Source organism: Amphibalanus amphitrite, unplaced genomic scaffold, assembly GCF_019059575.1.
Source record: "Amphibalanus amphitrite isolate SeventyFive unplaced genomic scaffold, NRLGWU_Aamphi_draft 000458F_arrow, whole genome shotgun sequence".
In the NCBI taxonomy this organism is placed as follows: Eukaryota; Metazoa; Arthropoda; class Thecostraca; order Balanomorpha; family Balanidae; genus Amphibalanus; species Amphibalanus amphitrite.
The window spans coordinates 301,331-324,366 of record NW_024881952.1 but is presented as its reverse complement, the minus strand read 5'-3'; the positions used below and the strand labels follow the sequence as shown (position 1 = coordinate 324,366).

General features: G+C 49.7%; 1 protein-coding gene across 1 annotated transcript; it reads right to left on the bottom strand.

Annotated features, from left to right (window-relative positions):
• Nucleotides 1–350: 350 nt before the first annotated feature.
• On the bottom strand, nucleotides 351–19,016 carry LOC122391857. Its single transcript, XM_043386159.1, has 4 exons — nucleotides 18,783–19,016; nucleotides 4,771–5,362; nucleotides 4,235–4,380; nucleotides 351–693 (listed from the first exon to the last, which is right to left on the bottom strand). Exons 1-4 carry the CDS (start codon nucleotides 18,848–18,850, stop codon nucleotides 351–353), a joined length of 1,149 nt encoding a protein of 382 aa, XP_043242094.1. The 5' UTR covers nucleotides 18,851–19,016.
• Between the last annotated feature and the right edge of the window lie 4,020 nt (nucleotides 19,017–23,036).

Sequence of the window (23,036 nt, the reverse complement as noted above, 5' to 3'; positions counted from 1 at the left end):
CAGTTTCGCTTCATCAATCACATGAACTATACAGTCAAAGTATCCATCACTTTAATCTAGTTACTTCCAATCTTCAATCTACAATCATCTTCGTCAAACAGACTAATCAATCTAGCTATTTTCAGATATCACACTATCAAACAACCGTTCGTCAAGCAAACTGCACGCACTCGCATGTATTTGCTCCTCTAAGCTCTCCCACCGCGCTACACATATATCGGTTAGGCTGTCAGCCCTCCGAAACACGTCCCTAACCTACACCGCCAGGGGACGGGGCGGGGACGGCTGCCTGGGGGGGGGGGGCAGAAGGAAGACGTGGATGACGTGGCGAAGACGGTGCATGAGCCACTTTAGAACGCGAAGTTGTGCGCGATCCCTCGCACCAGCTCCGTAACACTGAGCTCGCCGTCTTGTCGGCGCTCCACTGTACGCTGCACCCTTGCTGCCAGCACTACCCACTGGCGTCGCCGCCCCGGCTCCAGGCCACGGATAAGCTTGTCCAGCTCTGCGCGTCCCGTGTCCTCCTCATCCCGCAGGGTTCGGAGCAGGGTGGCCGTGCTTGGATGGTTGCAGGCCAGTCGACTCTGGAAGCCATGATGCCAGCCTTCCAGGGCGTTTGTAGTTCGGGCCAGCCCGGCCAGCGTACGATCATACTGGCACCACTCGCGCGGCTCGAAGAGCGGTGGTATCCATCTGAGAAAACAATAATATTCAAGTTACGGAGCGGTTACGGGGTACGAAGCGGAACATAGCCAGTTTGAACTCATACAACAGATGACGTCTTCTAAGATCAAACAATTTTACCTGTACCCTAGGGGAGGGAGAGAGCGTTTTAACCCTCGCCGAACCTATTGTTTTTCTACATACGCGCCGGCCGGGGGGGGGGGGTACGATCCCATCGCCGTTTCGCCCCTAATGAAGCTAGAGCATCGCGGAAAAACGAGCGTGTACGCCGTTACGAAACGCAGCGATTGGTACCCGATTTCAAGGGCTCAGATCAACCGGTGACCTCTGAGGTCAGGTCAATTGGTCTAAGGTACAGTTTTTTTAGTAAATAACTTCGCAAAAAATACTTGCAGAGTCGCGATTTTTACAGCACCGTGTTCGCCTTGCTCAGGCGCGTCGAAGCGCATACTTTTTGCTTGGGTGAGATCAACTTTAGGTGTTGACCTCTGGTCACGGTCAGGTCAGAACCCCCAGGTGATGAACTTGGTCGAAAGATTTCATGTCGCATAGCATTCGATTCGGCAGGTTTTCCCGAGTCCATTGGTGGTTTTTCCGACTCGCTAGCTCAATTTGATCAGGAGTTATTGACGGAAAACTCTAAGGACTCTAGTGACGTCATTTACGACGTCACGCAAGGCCAACAATGCAAAAGTGAAGCATCGAAGCTTGCATGGATTGCATGAAATCACGATTCCGTGTGGTTGAGATAGTTTGAGCTTCGTTTCCGGCGCCAAAATAACAGTTTTCATTTTTCCCATCGACTTAAAATGGTGAGGTCATGAAAATGACCTGACCTCATATGAACTTCAGGAAAAATCCGAGATACACAAACTGTGCGACTCTTAATCTTCGCCCGTATTGGTGTTCTGCCAGCCTCACGAACGTACGAGTACCATACCTATAAGGGGGAGGAGGGGGGGGGTCCGTTGGACCCCCTTGTCATTTGGCCACTGATCAAGCTAGAGCTTCGCGAAAAAAAAAAAACGAGCGTACTGCCCGTCACGAGAAGAAGCCGATGATGCCCAATTTTAAGGACCTAGGTCATTGATTGACCTTCCAGGTCAGGTCAATGACCCAAAAGTCGGGAAAATCGGGACCTGTTAGAACGTCGTAAAGTGTGACTGCCATGGGGTTTTCGGGGTGCTGATCACGAATATCATGTTAGTTTAGATCACAGATGATATCTTCATGCATTTAAACCAGGTCGGGTCAGGTCGGGTCAGGTCAACCAGTAGGGGTCCCGCCGAGTATTCGTAGTACATGTCAACCGCCTCTGACAGCTTCGTAACATGTTACGAAGGAAACAAAACTACTTCGTAAATGTTCAAATGCTTCCTAAATTCGTATTCAGCTAAAAAAAACTACCCCAGAAACATGTAAAACTCGAAAAAGTGAACCGAGGTCATCAAAGGTCAATGACCTGACCTGGCTTTCAGGTGACCTTGACATCCACTCTAATGCATGGGGGCGACATCATATCCCATGTTTGAACGCTTGAAACCACGAAAAGACTGCAAACGCGCGGCTACGCCAAGCCGACCTAAGCCGAATCACGATTCCGGCGAAACATGTTCCCGAAAAGTAGGTCATAGGTCAAAGGTCATTAGAGTCAAGGTCATGAAATTTTCAGCGAAGGTGTAAAATTGCTTAACGCGAGGGTACTGAAAGTTTTGTTGCGATCGGCCGCTTTTTACGCGAATTATTCGCGAAAAACCGAGGGCGGGGTTCGTTCGACCCCCCCCCCCCCTATACGGACGAGGGTTAACCCGCGCACCGACGGGGGTCTGCGCCAACTTAGTACCGACGGGGGGGGGGCGGATGACCGCCCCCCCCCTGAGATCTCGAGAACGAAGCAAGATAGCGACAAGCGGTAAACGGCATCGGATACGCACGGACAAGGTCTACAATTTTTACTAAGGTCATTTTCAGGTCAGGTCAAAGATGACGTCACAGGGGTCGAAAAAGTCAAAATGGCGGCGCTAGATATGGAGAGGGTTTTTCTCGAATAACTTTCGAAGTAGTCAAGATAGGAACAAACTAAGGGCATCATCGTGATCCTCTCGTCAATCCGCATCGAATGATATATATGTTGACCTCGGAAGGTCAAGGTCAAAGGTTGACCTCAGGTCACGTGACCTCGAGGTCATCATGTATATCATTCGATGCGTCTTGACGAGCTGAACACAATGAGACCATCCGCGCGGCTGTATCTTGTTCCTGTACGGAGTTATTGGCAAAAAACCGCTGGTGACCTTTGATGACGTCACATGACCTCACAGCTGCCCAACAGCAAAACGGACCTCAATGTAGTGAAGGTTGATCGTATATGAAGTCATGTATGGTATATGGGGCCATTCCGACCCGTTTTAGTGGTAAAAACAGGGAGTTGATTTTTCCCCCATTGACTTATAATGGGGAGGTCGCGAAATTGACCTGACCTTAGGTCACCGATATCAAAATTCCGAGATATACAAATTGTAGTTACTAATGACCTAATAATATCCTGCGACTTTCAAAGGCCTCCGACATCTACTGTAGCTCTGGCACGGTGACAAAGTTGCAAAAAAGTGACTTGAGGTTGGGTCATTCAAAGTGACCTGGTGACCTGACCTTAAAAGGTAGGAGGTTCAAACTTGCACACCATGTGTAAAATTGATGAAGGTATAGTCATAACAAATTTCGCGGCGCTACGCGCCGCGGTTTTCCCGCTATTCGCGAAAAACCTCAGGGGGGGGCGGATATCCGCCCCCCCCCGTCGGTGCGCGGGTTAATGAATACTAGGTACCGTAAGTTTCATCTCCCTGTGAAAGCTCCTCTGTCAGAGAGGGCGTTGCGAAGTTGCGACATCGGAAGACCGTGCAGAGGTTCACTTATAACGTCATAGGTCAGTGACCTGACCTGACCCGAAAATGCGGCTGATGTCAGAAGGTCCGACTCGAGTCAAAGGTCAGGTACCGTAAGGTGGGGCTATTTAAGACAGTGGGACTATTTGAGACAGTATTTAAAATTGCTATAAAATAAAAACCGTTTGAAATTCATGCTTAATTTTTGCTCAGGGGATTTACTGCTCGATTCGACACCTTCCTGAGCAAAAATATCACATAAAAATCAAACGCTCTTCATTTTACAACGATTTTAAATACTGTCTCAAATAGCCCCACTGTCTCAAAAAGCCCCACTTTACGGTATGTCAAGTTTCAGCTCTCCATCTGCAGCGTATAGCGCCCTCACGCTCGGCAGCGTGAGGGCGCTACTGGCGCCAGCTGGCGGCTGCTGGTGTATCTACCCACCCACGTATTGCTGGTTGAGGGGGGGGGGGCGTCTAACGCCCCAGCTGACAGCTTCCCAACTAAAAGACGCAGTGAGACGCGCAAGGTGACAAACAGATATCTGTCAACAATACGCACCTGATAGACAAACAATTTAAGTTTAGAGATCACAGGTCAGGTAAAAGTTCAAAATTAACGTGTTTTCGTCCTTTTTCGTGCATTGTATTTGTTACGCTTACCGCCCTGCCACGTCGTGGCCGATGTAGGTTCTCTCGAAGTAGGGCAGCAGCTCAACGGCCTCGTCGGGCAGCTGTCGACCGACCTCTCCAAAGCCGTCCGGGATGTCTGCCTCTTGCAGGAACGCGATGGCCGGCAGGCAGCGTAGCTGAAAAAGAAAACGATGACATGATTTCAGCGATCATTTCCTGGATGTCTGTAAAATATCGAGACAACTATCGACAAACGGCGTTTGATATATCGTTCAAAGATCTACATACAACTTTTACAAATAAAAAATATTTTTGGGTCAGGTCAAAATTGAGGTCACCAGAGGTAAAACAAAATAAAATGTTTTGGAAATAGCAACCCTTATAACACTTCAACTAAGAAAGATAGACATATATAGAACGATTCGCCCCCCCCCCTCCCCACCCCGCCGGGAATAGGGTTTAACAGTATAACTAAATAAACACTTAAAGAAGGATACCAAAGTGACAAGTTACTGAAATACGAATTTTCGACGAAATATCTGCAGCGTTGTAGACAAAATAGTTACCTTGAGCGCGAAGTCGGCGTCGGCTGCATACGCAGCCTGAAGCCCCAGCTCCTGAACCTTCCGCCAGACGGCTTGCGACATGTGAAAGAAGCAGAGCTTCAGTTCCTTCTCCGGAAACACAGCTCTTATCGCGTTTTTGGCGGCGATCTCCAGGTCGATAAGAATAGACCCGACAAAATCGGTATCGGGAAACCTTTCCAGAATCGCTTCACGTACGACACTCAGTAGCTGTCTGTACGTTCTCTCGGTCTTGTCTACGAGTAGCGCATAGACACATGGGAATGTCTGTCCCAGCACACACGTGTGCAGAGTGTATAGCTGTGTGAACAGAGCTGGTGCCGCTTTAAATGTGCCATCCGCGAACCAATGCTGTCCGTTGGCGAGCTGCATTAGACCCCAGTCACTGCTGAATATCAGCATCCGCTTGCCTTGGTAGCCGTCATCCTCTGCACTATCATACAGGAGGAAACGCTCTGGTGGCTGATCGGGTTTTGGTTTCGTCAGACGGTCTTCGTTGGCGATCACGAGCTCCTCGATCGTCCTCGGCTGGCCGATGTTCTGCCCGACAGCCTGTCTGTACCGCCGTATATATCTGTGAACAGAACACAGCTTTTAGCAAAATTCCATTTCAATATAGTACGTTTTCGGAGTACACTTACACACTTACACACACTTTCACACTTTACAGTACTTAAAGTGTGTACTTACAGTACAGGTCTAGCGGGTTTTAGCGGTAGGTCGCTCGGCGAGCGGGAGGGCAACCAGTTCCGCCTCTGTATCGGCGACCATTTGCTCCGCCCAGTTACTCGCGAGTGCGTACTACGACACATAGTAAAGTGGGGAGGGAAGGGTCAGAGTGGCAGCTTGCGTAGAGGCTAGAACCGGTTTCTATCGTCTGGGCCGGCGACACGGCATGCGGTCAGGGGACGGGGAAAGGTCAGAGGTCACTCACAATGTGCAGTACCGCGTCCCGTCCTCTCTGCGTGCTGACCAGCGCACGACTTCGGCCGTTGGCCAATCGGTATTGAACGGTCAAGGCCACACGTAGCCAGCGGGCGGAGTGAGCCGGCAGCGTGCCGATCCATAGGTAGTCGTAAGTTTTAGCCGCTTACCATTGAGGCCGGGAGACGACTGTAATGTTATTTCTTGGGAACAGTTCTGTCACTTAACCCGCGCCCCGTTAGGGTCTACCAAGCATCGGTCCCATTGGGGGGGGGGAGTATTTTGCCCCCCCCCTAAGATCTCGAGAACCACGCAAAATAGCGACAAGCAGCAAACGGTGTTGGATGGCCCCAACGAGGAAATAGCTTTTGGTTCAATTTCATTGACCTCAGTCAAACCGATGACGTCACAGGTCAGGTCAAATGTCGAATTTTCACCGTTTACAGGCATATCAAGAAATGAGTTGTAAAATCGAGTAAAATGCATGTCATTCATCGATAAGGAATCGATGAATGACAATATTCGATGGGGAATTGTTCGTCCAACACATATTTTGCTATTTGAGGTCACCGATACCAGGTCAGGTCACAGAGGTCAGGTCACTGCTTGTCACAATATGAAAATAACTATTATGTTATGCATGTTTCCTGGTCCATTTTACATGACAAATGCGATTATGTGGGTCAGGCAACCTTTGGGGCCAGTTTAGGTTATGTTCTGGTGAAGGTCAAGTAAAGTTTTGGTCAGGGCCTCGGCTAAGGAATTTTGACTGGTGGGCCACTTGGGCAGCGACATGGACTGACCTTCGTAGCCATAGCCCCCCCAATTTCGATTTCTCCCCAGATTTCGGCCACTTTATTCTGCAAAAAACGCCAGGATGGCATTCAAAAAATGTAAAAAAAAAACGGGGCTCGATCTCCCCCCCCCCCGACTCTTCAGAGAGAGAGAGAGAGAGAGAGGAGAGAGTAGGGACCCACAACCCTCTCAGTGGTGATACTCCCGTGGTGCACATAAAATCGCACAAGCACGGAATATATAGTCTACGACATATCGTAGTACATATCGACATATCGACACGTCGTAGACTATATATTCCGTGGCACAAGTATGCACACAATATTGACGCAAATTATAAAACTTTGGACGATAACTTACGGCCGTGAGTGGATCGCTCGCCGACTAGTCGGATATTCGGAAGCGGTCGGACGGGATCGGGCGTTGTTGGGTGGATCGGGAGGAATTGTGAAGAGCACGAGTGCAACTTTATATATAAAGTGGGTTGTAGCAGGAACCCCAAAAGGGGGTTGTAGCAGCAACCCCAAGCCAACATCTCTGAAAATGATTTAAGCCTATTGGTGTCGCATGGAAAATAATTGACTCAAAAGCCCAAGCGCACTGCGCAACCCTGCTATTTTCTTAAAAAAAAAACTAAGTTATATACACGTTCACTTCTGGTTGTTACGTCAATAACATTTTAACGATTGTTCTTGCCGGGTATCGTAAAAGGGACCAGTTACTTTAAATGACTGTATTCGAAATTCGTAAACTATTAGCCAAGTGTCGATACAAATTCACCTCTTTTTCACATCATCCATCATTCACCCAGACTGTTCTACATTTTCCATAATTTTCCATCATTGTTGGATTTCATGTGAAATCTGCACGGATCCTCCTCATAAGGATAATTGATAGGCACTTTCAGAAATAACACCCTCCCCCCGCCAACGGAGCGGACCAGGCGCACACGAGCTCATGACCCGAGCGCCTCCTCCAGCAGGCAGAGCCGCCGGGCGGGGCGGTGCACTTCTCCTCCACGGACCAGTACGCGCGCCGACCGGACGCGGCCATCAGGCCCAGGAACTGTCTCGGTGACGCGTCCCAGGGGCCACTGGCCGCGCGGGCTGCCGTTCTCCACGATGAGGACGAGATCCCCCACTGCCAGGCTGCGACTTTCCGATCTCCACTTCGGTCGGCCTGCCAGTCCTGGTAGATACTCTCGAAGCCATCTCCGCCAGAACTGGTCTGTTAGCGCCTGACTCTGCCGCCAAACTCGTGTAGAGCAGCTCTCTTCGTCTCGGAACAATCCTGGAGGCAGACGCCTGACCGGACGCCCCAACAGCAGATGATTGGGCGTCAGTGCCTCCAAACTGTTCGGGTCTGTCGACACGTGCGTGAGTGGGCGGCTGTTGACGACTGCTTCCACTTCAGTCAGAACAGTGTGCAGTACTTCCTCGGAGACAAGCAGCCGCCCGAGGACAGCTCTCAGCGCGCGTTTGACAGTCCCCACCATCCGTTCCCAGGCGCCGCCCATATCACAGGCAGCCGGTGGGTTAAAATGCCACCGGATGTCGCGTTGAGTGAGCTCATCGCTGATAGTGTGCTGGTTCCATTGTCGCAGCAGCTGGCGTAGCTCTTTCTCTCCAGCCCGCAGACACGATCCGTTGTCACAGAAGACGTCTGATGGCGGTCCACGTCGTGCGATATACCTCGGCGTCGTCGGCAAAGAGGGCAGTCAGCCACTACCTTCTTGACTTCTTGCCGGGCGCGCGGCACCCAGTAGGCCTGACGGAGCTCATTTAGGACATGTTCGGTTCCCGCGTGCATCAGTCGTCGATGAACTGCGTCGATGATGAGCCTCGAGATGCAGTTACTTCTCGGGAGGATCACAGGGTGGCGGGTCTCTTCTGGCACAGGAGGATTGGATAGCCGCCCGCCGACTCGTAGCAGCCCCTCTGAGTCTAGCATTGGAGTCAGCTGCAGAAGACTGCTTGACGAAGGGAGCTCCTTACCTTCGTTTAGTGCCTCAATCTCTTGAGCAAATGCCTCCCGTTGGGCACATCGCACCGCCAGGTTTTCTGCTTCATGTAGCTCCTCGGCGGATAGTGGCTCCCGCTCGAGAGCGTTTGGCTGTGCGACTTGAGGCTTCAGCGCTCCCAACATGTTCCTCGTGAATCGCAAAATCCAGGCGACAGTTCTCTTGTAGCGGACCCATTTACAGAACCGTTGTGGGTCAGGCAGGACAAGGATGGTCTGCCGGGCGCTGTGTTGTGTGACCATCACGGTCTTAAGCTCTGGATCCTCATCTTTCAGTGACAGCTGCTGGTCTGGTGGCCAGGCACCTTCTGACTGCCACAAGAAGTCGGGTCCCCTTATCCATCGGCTGTCTCTCTTCAGGTCGGAGGCTTTCGATCCCCGCGAGCAGTCGTCTGCTGGGTTGAGCTCGGTCGGCACATGACGCCACTGTCTGGGCTCAGACACGTCACGGATCTCGGCCACACGATTAGCAACGAACGTGTGGAAGCGCCTGCTGTTGTTCTCGATGTAGCTGAGGACGACTTTGCTGTCGCTCCAAAAGACCGTGTCACTTTGATTCAAGTTCAGCTCCTGAGCTACTTGGGCCGCCAAGCGCACAGCCAGCACCGCCGCCTGCATCTCTAGACGGACGATCGTCAACCTTTTTAGCGGCGCCACCCTACATCGGCTCATAATCAAGGAGCAGTGGATAGCACCGTCTGCATATTCGTGCCTGAGGTAAGCGACTGCCCCAAAGGCTCGCTCAGAGGCGTCACAGAAGACGTGTAACGTCTTCGTGACTGTTTTCTTGGTGTGTTGCTGATACGCGTAGCATCTTGGGACTCGAATCTTCTCTATTGACTGCAACTCTGAGATCCAAGCTGCCACTTCGCTGCACTCCTCATCAGAGAGAGGGCTGTCCCAGGTGTGTTCAGTCGACCAGAGTGTCTGCAGTATCATCTTCCCCATGACCAGGAAAGGGCTCGCCAGCCCCAGTGGGTCAAAAATACCAGCGATAACCCGTAGGATCTCGCGCTTTGTAGTTGGTGTTGTCGGCCCGACATTCGTGACTGACGGAGCACTGGGACTCAGCTCATCTAGCTCTGCATCCCACTGCACACCCAGGACCTTCTGTGTCGGGAGTGACGCGCTTAGATCTACGGCACCAACTGCTCTGTCTTCAATCGAAATTCTCGCAAGCACCTCCCTGGAGTTGCTGTTCCATTTGCAGAGTCTGAAGCCTCCCCTGGAGAGCAGCGCCGTCACCTCTGCCGCCGTCTCTTGTGCTGTATCGTTGTCTGGTTCAGAGGTGGCCAAATCGTCCATATAGAAGTCTCTTTCGACAATTTCACGTGCTCTGCGTCCAGCTACAGTGTCATCACTCTTCTCCTGGGCTGTTCGGCGTAGTACATAGCTGGCTGATGCTGGAGAGCTCCGAGCGCCGAATATTACCCTGTCCATTTGGTATATATCTGGCGGACGGGTGCTATCCAGATCGCGCCAGAGATAGCGGAGTGAGGCCTGGTCCTCAGCTCTCACAGCCACCTGCATGAACATCTTCTCTATGTCGGCGCAGAGACCAACGGAACCTAGACGGAAACGTAGCAGCACCCCTGGGAGTGATCTTAGGAGGTCCGGTCCAGACAGCAGATGCCCGTTAAGGGAGCTACCTCCATAGCTGCTCGCTGCGTCGAAGACCACGCGGAATTTGCCTGGCTTGCTGGTGACTGCGTGATGAGGCAAATACCAGGTGCGGTCTTGTTGTACCAGCAGTTCCTCATCATCAAGCTTCCGCGCATATCCTTTCTTCACATTTTCCTCCATACTCTGTTGGTACGCTGTCGCCTTCTCAGGAGCTCGGCGCAGAGCCCTCTCTGTGTTTTCCAGCCGGCGCATGGCCATGGGGTAGTTGTCAGGCAGCTTGACATTTTCATCGCACCACAGCAGCCCTGTCTCGTAGCGATCGCCGCGCCACGTGGTAGTCCTTGCCATGATGTCTTCAGCTCGCCGGTCTTCCTGAGATGTCGGCTCTTTCATGTTGTACGCAGTACCAAATGCCTCCGTTGACCACCAGTCCTTCAGCATAGTCACCAGCTCGTCATCAGCTGAGCGGTGCTGGGAAATGTGCATCACCTCTCGCTGGCCATGGGTCACCAGCTGAGCCACATTTCCGGTCAGACACCAGCCGAAGTGGGTTCGCACTGCCACTGGTTGTCCTGGCCTGCCGACTCTGACCTCCTGCTGCAGCATGGCCTCCAGAACATTGGCCCCCAGCAGCAGTTCAACGGCCTTTCCATTGTTGTCTGGAATCACTATGTCATCCAGATGCTTCCAGGCCTTCCTTTGCTTCCAGTCCACGCTTTGAGGACGCACATTCAGTCGGACGACGGAGAACACCTCTGGTACTGTGACCATCGTGGCGTTACTTCCTGGGGACAAGGAGGACACTTGTAGACGCGTTCTGATCGCGAGTCTGTTGTCTCCGCTTCCTTCAACATTGGCCAGTTGTAGCTCCCTCCTGTCTCCGTCAATCCCCAGTTCCTTTAGCACGTGCTCATCGCACAGACTCGTATCGGCACCGGAGTCCAACAGTGCGAGGGTATCCTTGTAGCGTCCTTCAGTTCCATGAATCCTGATTGGAACAATTTGTAGCAAGGTGCGCTGATTTGTATGCGTCTCCGTCTGCATCATTGCCATTACGTCACGGGCGTCTGTCGTCGCCGTCGGTCTTGTTAGTGCGGGATGAGGAGCTTGCGCCGACGGTATGTGGAGAAGGCGATGGTGTCTCCCCTTGCAGCCCCGCTCTCCACAGACTGTCCTGCTCGAACATTTGCTCAGCCAGTGGCCAGTACTGAGGCATCGGAAACAGCGGCGGCCACTGCGCACGATGTGACCGCGCTCCTCCGGTGTTTTCTCCAGAAAAGATGGGCATTCGGCGAGTGCGTGGGCGCCACTTTGGCACACAACACATTCAGCGCTGACAGCCGCTCCTGAAGCAGTCGCTAAAGTTGTGCGCTGAGCTGAACTTGTGTTCCCTCTTGTGTCACCCCGGCGCCTGTTAAGCGGTGCCGGTGTATGCGCTGATCTGGCGACACTGTCCTGTACCCTTGAGCAGAGCGCAGGCTGAACACGGCGACCCGCCAGCACTACTTTCCCAAGCCAAGAATCAATATCCTCCAGAGTGGGTACGTGTGGCATCATTTCTACTTCTAGCTGGCCCCACTGCCAGGCCAGCGTGCTTGGTAGCTTGGCTATCACCTGCTGCATTGAAGAGGTCGCGGCCAAATCCGCTTGGTAGCCCATGCTCTTTAGTACGCACACGGCCGTGTGCAGGGCTCGCGACAGACTTGTCAGGCCAGCGATATCGTTGTGCTTCACTACCGGGTGCTGAAGAATGCTGCTGAGTGTGCTCTGGACGACAGCAGTCGGGTTTCCAAATTGAGTCTCCAGCTCGCTCAGCGCCACTTCATAGAGCGACATGTCACAGAGCAGACCACGCACGGCTTCACGAGCGTCTCCCGTCAGGAACGACTGGAGGTGAATCATGCGCTCTGTGTCAGTCAGTGACGCATTATCATGAACTAGGGCTCGAAAGAGCGAGATCCACCGGGGCCACTCTAACGGAGACCCATCAAACATCCCAAGCTGTATCTTGGGCAGCGAGGCATGAACAGGAGCGAAATTTGTATTGGCTTCAACCCATCGTCTTGTGCGATGGCTTCGATCGGGCGATCTGTTTGCCGGGTTGTTCTCTTGATCGGGTGGACGAGTCGGGTTACTCCCTCCCGCATTTCCAGACTGCGCTCCGGCAATACTTTGACACGCTGCAGCTGGCGTGTCACCAAGCAGTTGACACTGGACCCGCTGATCAGACTGCTCGTTCTGAGCGCGAGCCATCGGGGTCGGCGGCACAGGGCTCAACTTGTCAACAGCGCGGTCCATGGGCGGCGGCTGGTGGTGCATGGACACCGGTCGCATCCCATCTTCATCTGCAGTGCCGACCGAACTTCGCAATCCAACCTCTTCTTCCATTATTTGAAGCTCCAGCGCGTCTACCTCCGCTTGGTCAGCTGCCTGTCGTGCTTCAGCTAAAGCCTCATCTCTTGCTAGCCTCGCACGAACCTCAGCTGCCTTAATCTTCTCGTCTGCCACTCGCTTCGCCTGTTCGGCTTTGAGCTGTGATACGAGTGCTCGCCTCCTTACCGAACTGCGAGTGGTGGACGTAGAGCTCATTTCAGCCTCACTTCGGGTTTTGAGACTTGCAGATGCAGACCTATCACCGCCAGCCGATCGTACACTCATAGTTACGTTACCTACCTATCGAATCGCAGTCAATCAATTCCTTAACTGGTTACAGTTATTTTACGGTACTCCATCCGGCCCGGAGGACCATAATGTTACGTCAATAACATTTTAACGATTGTTCTTGCCGGGTATCGTAAAAGGGACCAGTTACTTTAAATGACTGTATTCGAAATTCGTAAACTATTAGCCAAGTGTCGATACAAATTCACCTCTTTTTCACATCATCCATCATTCACCCAGACTGTTCTACATTTTCCATAATTTTCCATCATTGTTGGATTTCATGTGAAATCTGCACGGATCCTCCTCATAAGGATAATTGATAGGCACTTTCAGAAATAACACTGGTGAACAGTGTCCCAAACTTCAGATTTCTCTTGGGTGTCTGAGTGGAAAATTCGAGCCACCCAAAATGTGAGAGTGGAAAATTATCCATTTTTATTCTTGAGTGTCATCTTCAGCCCAAATGAGAAATTTTGGAACGCTGACTGTGAACGGTTCGAAATTCGTCCAACTGGTCAGATGTGTGACTGCAAGCATCATACCGGTCGTGAAGACGCATAATATCGTTTGCAGACTTCGATCGGCTGGAAGTCGCCGACACTACCTCCAGTTTGACTCTGGCTTATATCGTGTCTATCGGCGAGTCGTCTGAGATCGCTCGCAGGCTTATCCCCGACCGTCTGAACTGGTCTGTTCTTTATTCGTAGTTTTTCTTGTAACCGACTGGTCTGCGGCAGATGCTATATGTGACTGCAACCACTCGATCGATCGGAAAGCTTGCAAGAACTCTCGCAGACCTCGATCGGCTGGAAGCCGCCGACACTATCTGTACTTGACAGAGGCAGACGTCTTTCGCGATTATTGCATAAAATTTAAAGCCTCGGTCACATTTCACCGGATTGGACCAACGGACGAGAAACGGACGAGAACTGTCAGCGTCCGGTGATGTCCGTTTGTTTCCGTTGGACGTCCGTTTGTCATCCGTTAATAACCGTTCCATGTCCGGTGGTGTCCGGTTGAGCACACCGGACACCACCGGACATGGAACGGATATGAACGGATGAGAAACGGACGTCCAACGGAAACGAACGGACATCCCCCGGACATCACCGGACGCCGTCCGTTTCTCGTCCATTGGTTCAATCCGGTGAAGTGTGACCGAGGCTTAGTCCACTTAGTCCACTATAGCTCACTTTTTACCCTAAGAGGATATTGCAAACAATAGGTTGATTTTTTTTTCACATGAATATGTTTCACCGATGGGTACTTTACAGCCTGAAAATGTACGATAAGATCTGCTAATTCAATTTGAAATGTGAAAAATATGAAAACTTAGATTTTTCGGAAAATTACTGGTGGGCCAAATCTTTGAGGCTGGTGGGCCATTTCGGGTCACTGGTGGGCCATTTGGCCCACCAGTTAACATGTTAGCCGAGGCCCTGGTTTTGGTCAAATTTGGCCAAATTTCTTATTTGATATTTTTGCATAAAATGGGTATCGATTCGATGCAGCTCGTCACGGGAAGGCTATTGGTGGTCTTTGTTTTGCGCTACGTGTTCTAGAATTGCTAAAAACTGACTTAAAAATTGACTTCATCAATTTGGAACTTTTTTTTTGCTAAAACTTGGCCAAAAAAGGAGGTATCGATCTACAATTTGTGATGTTGATTGAAGAAAGCAGGGGCTATTATATGCATTCCGTTTTTTAACTCTACAAGCTTTTTTGCTATTTTATAACAGACCAATTTTTTATTTGGGGGTCAAAATCTCAAAAATTTGAAAATCCCAGATTGCAGTTTTGTAGCACCGTCTTTCCTTTACACGACCAGATAGAGAACTTTGAAATTGCTTGTTAAAGGGACCCTCCCACCTTCAAAAAGGTTAATGAATTGGCATGAAAGTGATGTCCCTTGGTTCAGAAAGAGCGAAAACGAATATCTACCAAATTTCACCGAAAAATATTCACTAGTTTTCAAGATATTAGGCTTTTACTTTTGTTTACTTTTTGGGATCTCCCCTGTTACTAGCGACTTTATTTGGAAGCAATAATTTGGCAGCCTTAAAGTGCGGCAGACGCTGCGCGCAAAGCAGCGTATACCACCACGTGTTAACGATGGTTTTAGTCTAAGATTTAAAAATCGTTAGATCTCCGCTGACGTCACAAATTCTAAGGGGACATTCCAATGCATTAGCCCCTTAGAATCCGAAAACTGCAAGTTTGAAATTCCATATCTTCGAATTAAAGCATTTTTCGATGTTGTGAGTGCCCAAACCGGTATTTGCAGGCCATGGCCACCAATTTGGCTATCTCAACTCAAAACTAATGTTAAGGTGGGAGGGTCCCTTTAACTGTAGATTTTATGAGCGTTTCAAGATTTCGTGTTTTTTGCTCATTTTTGCTCGAACATGACCTCAGTTTGACCTCAATAGCTCCTGACCTAAGGCAAGGCAAGGTAAGGCTTGTGATTTTGTGTGAAGGTGTCAAATTGATTCCCGGCAAACTACTGAAAATTTGGCGGGGCTGCGCGCCGCCGTTTTTTTTGTTTTGCTATTCAGGAAAATACACAGGGGGCTATATTGCCCCCCCCCCAACGGGGTGAGGGTTAACCGTGACTTGCTGAGGCTGGAGGTCGTTCCACAGCAAAGTTTTGTTTTCTGCTGCACTATATTTCCAAAACTTTTTCACGAAACTACCAATAAATATGTTGCGTGAATGAAATTGCAGTATTAGGTACTAAAAGGAAACCAGGCGTAAGAGTTTAAGTAACATCACTGTAAGCTGATTTTTTGCGTTATTTTTTAGAACAAAATCGAAGTGAGCCACTAAAAAAGCAGAACATAACATTGTTTATATAGGAATATGCCATAACTCGCAACCATATCGGCGTTTTCGCAGGCGCTAACGTTTGGACGGGGATGGATCAGACCCCACAGTTAATCGGCTTTTGATCAAACTAGAGCTTCTTGAAAAGAAGGAGCATGTTGCACGTGACGAGAGGAAGCCGATAATACCCAATTTATAGATCATAGGTCATTCGTTGACCATAGGTCATACGTTGACCTTCCAAGTCAGTTTAATGACGCAATAGTCGGAAGGGTCTAGACCTGTCTTGAAGTTTTTGTCGTTAGCTTTTATGGAGCTTTCGGTATAAGAGAGAGAGAGAGAGAGAGAGAGAGAGAGAGAGAGAGAGAGAGAGAGAGAGAGAGAGAGAGCGAGAGAGAGAGAGAGAGAGAGAGAGAGAGAGAGAGAGAGAGAGAGAGAGAGAGAGAGAGAGAGAGAGAGAGAGAGAGAGAGAGAGAGAGAGAGAGAGAGAGAGAGAAATTAGCCCCTTTAGAAGACGGTCGGTATAGGTATCAAGCGACAATGCACGGATTTAAAATGAACGTGAATCCTTCTCACTAGCCTGTTCAACGTGTTTTCATTTCCATCGCTAGTGACCTCGCCTTTAGGCCATGTGACCGGAAACCGGCAGCTAAAAAGCAGATATTCTAGGGGCGCGGAAATCTTGAATATTAGCTGTGCCGCAATGTCATTCCTAGTGGTTTTCAACCTGGCTAGATCGGCTCCATGCGCTCCGCAGATCGGCAAATTTGTAGTTAAGCAGCCCTGAAGGCACCGGCCAAGTTCCTGCGCTGGTCCCGGCCAAAAAGACAAAAGGTGAAGGGACCAAACACAATTTCAAATGTTGGGACGTTTCTAATCACAAGTCTGGAAACGAACGGTTAATGAGACCCGACACGCCGAATGCTCATTCTGGCCTGTAATGGACTCTAAAAACTGGCCACAGACCAAAGGTCATTTTGGTCTGGGTCATGAAATTTTCAGGGTAGGTGTAAACTTTTAATTGCAGATGGCCTGAACTTATCCTGACTCCTGACCGCATGGGTATTATTTACTTATGGTGAGAAAAATAACTTACGGCCCTGAAAGCTTCGCTGTTATCCGCCACTATTTACGCGAGTTATTCAGGAAAAACCGAGCGGAGGGGCTCATTTTATCACCCCTATAATAAGAAGTAGGGTTTCCATTAAAAGTAAGCGGTAACATCGAAAAATAACATTTCCTGTAGGCATGTTTCTCAATTTAATATGGTGGGTTCTTTCGTAATGTTAATACATGATTATAAGGTAAACAATATTGTAACTTGACCATGGCACGAGCCACGACATTTCCATTCTATTTTATCCCGTTCGTTCTAGCCCCTCTCGCCTGCCGCCCCCCCCCCCCCCCACACCACCACCACTACCACCAAACCCGCCGAGTTGGCTGAGGCGAGCGCCTCCCCTCCCTTCATGCCAAACACAGCCTGGCTGTCGTGACCTCTGGCCTCGCCGCCCGAAGGCTCGCCCGCTGTCCAAGGACGCCCTGCGCGGGCCGCAGTGATAGCCTCTGCCGAGTCCCGCCTCTATCCACCCTTCAGCACGCGCTGGATTCATTCATGCCTCTGTGTTTCAGCGTCCTACTCGTCGGGTGGCGCCACTGTAGTCATAGGCGACTGCAGGGAAGCCGCGGTCAGAATGCCCCAAACAGCGAATTTTGAGGTTTTCTTTTAATTTCTCCGAAACTAGCCGGCATACGATCAAACCTTTTTCCATGATCATGAAAGGGAGTTATACGAATAAATCGGTCACATCTTCAAGCCTACAAAGCTGAAGACGAAAAAGATATAGCCGGAAAGGCAAAACCTACGCTTAAAACCCGCGAGACCTGTACACACTTTCACCGGCACAGGCCATTTTGCGTCCTTCGACGGCACAAGGGCGGGGGGGGGGTACAACCCCCCTGATCGAGCTAGAGCTTCAGCGGAAAATAACAAACGTCTTGCCCGTGACAAGAGGAAACCGATGATACCCAACTTTAAGGTCCTAGGTAATCGGTTGACCTTCTAGGTCAGGTCAATAGCCCAAAAGTCGGGGAAATCGGGACCTGTTAAAACGTCGTAGAGTGGCTGCGACGGTTTTTTTCGGGGTGCTGATTACGAATATCATGCTAGTTTTGATAACAGATGAAGTCTTTATGCATTTAGGCCAGGTCGGGTCAGATCAGGTCAGGTCAACCATTAGGGGTCCTGCCGGATATTCGTAAATCGTAGCACGTCTCAACCGCCCCCGAGAGCTTCATAACATGTTACGAAGGCATCAAAACTACTTCGTACCTAAATGTTCAAATGGTTGCTAAATTCGAATTCAACTCCAAAAACTAGCCTAAAAACATGTAAAACTCGAAAAAGTGGACCGAGGCCATCAAAGGTCAATGACCTGACCTGACCTTCATGTGACCTTGACTGTTGACATCCGCCCTTATGCATGGGAGCAGCATCAAACCACATGTTTGAATGCTTGAAACCACGAAAAGACTGCAAACGCGCGGCTAGTGCGAGCCGACATCGCCGAATCGAGATTCTGGCCAAACATGGTCTCGGAAAGTAGGCCACAGGTCAAAGGTCATTTGGGTCAGGGTCATGAAATTTTCAGGGTAGGTGTAAAATTAATCAACAAGACGGTACTGAGAGTTTCATTGCGATCAACCGCTTTTTACGCGAGATTCGCGAAAAAAAAAACTTCGGGTGTATCAACTGTGCATCCTCTGTGCCGGCGAGGGTTACAAGTAATTGATAATAGCTCGGCCAGCATGCATACTGCATAGGCAATAGGCATCTTTCCCCGTGCAAAAAGAATATCGAATATAATTTTTAAGTAGCATTTCTAGGGATTCAAATTTGTAAATGGCCAAACTACAAGACACCATATGGATAGGTAGGGTTTGATTCCAATTTAGAGGACAGAAGCAGGGGCCATCAATATTGATATAAGCTTGCCATGAACCTGCTGAGATATAAGAGAACATAGATGGGGGGGGGGGACAGGGGAAAGAATCTGCAAAAAAAAAATAGGACAGCATCTGCTAAATAGATATAATATACGAGTGCACCATTTTGCTACATTTACGAGCTGGATAAGAAGGCTTACCTGTTGACTTGTGGGGCAGCAGGCATGCCGGTGCGTGCAGCCCGGCTCATGTTTCCTTCGACGGCCATCCTGATCCGCGCAGGGGCTTCCGTCGTCTCCTGCGCCCTCTCCTTCAGGCTGGCTCTTGCTGCCGTGCGCTCAATTGATTCAGCATTTGGCGCGTGATTGTGTGATGCCGTGAGTTGGAAGCCGCCCCCGTCTGAGCAAATGCCCCTGCCTTTACATTTGAGGCGAAATCGGGCGCTGCACCTCACGTAAGTGTTTCCATTTGCTACTTTGTCTATGTTGTAGAAATAACCTTCGTGCACAAGTCGCCCCCGCCGGGTTCCTCCTATCCACTCCATGCCTTACCACTGCTGGGGTATATACCCTGGCTGGGGTGATTTAAAGAGGAAGCAATCCACGCAATCCCGATCGACCACAGCGCTCCCACAAGCTCCCCACCTTGCACACGATCTGCGCCATTAACCCTCGCCCGCACATGCCATTTTCCCATCCTAGAACGCACATGGGGGGGGGGGGGGTGGTTGCCACCCCCCCCCGCGCCATTTCGTTCCTGTTGGAGATAGAGCTTAGCAGTAAAGACAAAAAAGATTCTTTGGGAAGAGACGAATCCAATGATACCCAGTTTTACCTTCTCAGGTCAGTCATTGACCTTCCAGGTCAGGTCAAACTAAAAAAGGTTGCTGTTTTGGGTCACCGTTGGATATCAAGTGCGCTGCTTATCAAATACCGATGACGATGCTGTTTTCTGGTGCCAAGCCAGCTAGAACCTCTTTGTCACACTATCCGACCAGAATTTTGCTGCTGAGGTCATTTCAGGTCAAGTTAGGTCAAGGTCAATTATATGTGTTTGTATGTCTGTGTGTGTCTGTGTGTATACTGATGTGTGCACCGATTGTTTTTGGGTCCATATCACATGAAATCATGATCTGAGAAGCTTTTACCAAAAATGCAGTCAAAAAACTTCACAAAAAGTAAATTCAGCTTGCCTAAAACGCAATTATCTTAGATGACCTAGGTTGACCTTGACCCTGACCTTGACCCCTGTACATCGTCGAACAACATGTTCCATGATAGGTGGGAGGTAAGACTGGCAAAAAAGGCCGAAATCAGGGTGTCAAAAGCTCACAAGGCCCATGGCAAACGCAAGATGTTGAGAATTGGCCATTTGGGTCATGACATGACCTGAAAAACAAGGTCATATCTCCGAAACCAAAAATCACAGAAACTTGAAATTTTCAGTGGACATCAAGAATGAATAGACGAGCAGCTATACGAAAAATCAGCCTTCTAGCTCTAAAAATGTTGAGTGCAGAGCAGAAAGACTGCCTGGGGGGGGGGGTGGCAACCACCCCCCCCCATGTGCGGGCGAGGGTTAATGCCGCCCGCATTGTACGTAAACAATCTTTGGCGCCTTTCTAACACTTTATTTAATATGGCATCAATTAATGAGCTTGCTTGAAACAAGTCCACTGTATTGTTAGCATATATAAAAGTGTACATAAATTTTATTGCTTTTTTCTTGACATAATATGCTTCTGAGCAAACTACCACAAAAGATTTGCTTCTTTCAGAAAACATGTTGCAGTGTTACTGCCTGCTGCCACCTGTCGCTAAAAACAGTTATCAGTGATTGGATAAAATAGGTGGCTCTGTGCGTCTCGCTGAGCGGTGTTGGGCAAAACCAAGGCCCTAAAACATAGGTAAAACCAAGGCTATGGTAAAACCGGTAAAACTATAGGTACATACTGAGTACCAATTAGTACCTTATTACCTAACTTTTAAATGGCTATTTCTGTCAAATTGAGGCTCGGGTATGGTAATCAGCAATTCATTGGAATCGCCAGCTTTATGCATGATGAATCTGAAGAGTGGCAGAAGACGTCATTCTTTCTGTCCGTAGTCGTACTCTCGCACTGATCGGCCGGCGACTCCTGACCACAGTCCGGCCGAGAACAGCATAATCTGTTCTGGTGATGCGGCGCTTCACATAACGCCCGATATCGGTCACACCCGGCGCGGGACTTTCCCGTGCCGGCTCTCCACGCTCTCCGTCCGCCGTGCCGGCGCACGCTTGCGCGTTTACGGCCTCTGCTCCGACCCAGGCATGGGCGATCCCAGTCCCTGCCGGAGGGGGGACGGCTCATGATACGTACCACACCCCGCCCCCTTTACACAAAAACATGACGCTCACAAAGCAAAAACTGTTAACACGCAAAACACCATCCTACCGCACCGTCACTCACAAGCGGCACGCCTGCTCGGCGCGTAATGCCCATCGCGAGAACAACTCGCCGCCGCACGACACTTTCGACCTCCGTCTGCGGCTCCACTGATCCGCCTCCGCCCGCCGGCCTCCCGGATCCATCGTCGTCCGCCGGCTCCCCGAGGGCTGTTCACGGGCCCTGCGTGCGGTCGGACCGCCAGTGGCGGATCCAGGGGTGGGGCAAAATGGGCATTTGCCCCCCCCCAACGGCATGATTTTACATTACGCCTATGGACGATGCATGGAAAGAATCGATAAATTGTTATGATCCCCCCCCAAAACTCTGAGCTGGATCCGCCTCTGCGGACCGCACACAGCCTCCAAGCTCCGTCCACTGCGTCCCTACGTCAGCCTTCCGTCACCGCACACAGCGACCGCTGTGGCCGGTCGGGACTGTCCGCAGCGGACCGTCCACCGCACGCAGCCGTGACGTCAGAGCCGCCTACCCATCCCCTACCCCCACGCCTGCTGGACGTACCGCACACACCGCACGCAGCAGTGTGCGGTGCCCGTGAACACCCCTCTGAATAGCTCAAGGACGGTAAGGCTCCGTTAAAAATCAATTCATTGTTTGACATTTCGACCAATTAGCATTTTGGAAAGTTGAAATTTCGTAAAATTGGCGTTTCGACAAAATAGCATTTCGGCAAATTGCCTATTCGGCAGATTGACATTTCGACAAATTTACATTTCGGCAAATTTACATTTCGGCAAATTGACGTTTCGGCAAATTTACATTTCGACTAATCGACATTTCGGCAAATTGACATTTCGGCAAACTGACATTTCGGCTAATCGACATTTCGGCAAATTGCCAATTCGGCAAATTGACCTTTCGGCAAATTTACATTTCGACTAATCGACATTTCGGCAAATCGCATTTCGGCAGATTTGCATTTCGGCGAATAAGCATTTCGGTAAATTGACATTTCGGCAAGTTGTCATTTCGACTTTTTGCACGTCGGCAAAAAGGCATGTCGGCAAATAGCATTTCGACATTTAGCATTTCGACTTTTTGACACGTCGGCAAAAAGCACATCGGCAAAATGACATTCGGCGAAATGCATTCGGCAAAATGACATTCGGCAAATCGCCTTTCGGCAATTTGTCCGGACACCATCTGCAATATGCCCGTTTTTACCCCCCTCTACCCCCTATTGATTTTTTTTTTTAAATGTAGATCACGTTGAGCGAAATCAAATGCCGTTTGAATTTTGAAAATCGGCCCGTTAGATCTCGAGATATCAAGGGGGGTCGTAAACAGCCCCCCCCCTGCCACTAATAGGGGTATCAGGAGTCTGCCACTAATAGGGTTAAATCGAAAATAATATCTGAGAATTTGAAACATTGAGGTCTATAAGTGGTGTCCGAAAAAATTGTCTAAAGGTGATTTGCCGAATGTTATTTTGCCGAATGCATTTCGCCGAACGTCATTTTGCCGATGTGCTCTTTGCTGACGTGTCAAAAGGTCAAAATGCTCAAAGTCGAGATGCAATTTGCCGACAGCCTTGTTGCCGAAATGCCAATTTGCCGAAATGCTTATTAGCCGAAATGTAAATTTACCGAAATGCGATTTGCCGAAACGTCATTTAGTCGAGATGTAAATTTGCCGAAATGTCAATCTGCCGAATTTGCTATTAGTCGAAATGTCGATTAGTCGAAATGTAAACTTTCCATTAGCATTTCGGCAAATTGACATTTCGACTAATTGACAATTCGGGAAATGTACATTTCGATTTATTAGCATTTCGACGAATTAGCATTTCGGGGCATTGACGTTTCGACTAATTGGCTTTTCGATTAATTGACATTTCGGCAAATAAGCATTTCACCAAATTGACATTTCGACTTTTTTGCACGTTGGCAAAAAGCCATGTCGGCATTTCGACTTTTAGCACTTCGCCCTTTTGACATGTCAGCAAAAAGACACGTCGGCAAAATGCATTCGACATATTGACATTCGACGAATAAGCATTTGGTAAAAC

Excerpts from the sequence above, each read along its gene's own strand:
- LOC122391857 (XM_043386159.1), bottom strand. The coding sequence starts at position 18,850 with ATGGCCGTCGAAGGAAACATGAGCCGGGCTGCACGCACCGGCATGCCT. Across the intron at positions 5,363-18,782 it reads GCTGCCCCACAAGTCAACAG|ATATATACGGCGGTACAGAC; the intron begins GTAAGCCTTCTT and ends TTCTGTTCACAG. Across the intron at positions 4,381-4,770 it reads ACGCCGACTTCGCGCTCAAG|CTACGCTGCCTGCCGGCCAT; the intron begins GTAACTATTTTG and ends TTTCTTTTTCAG.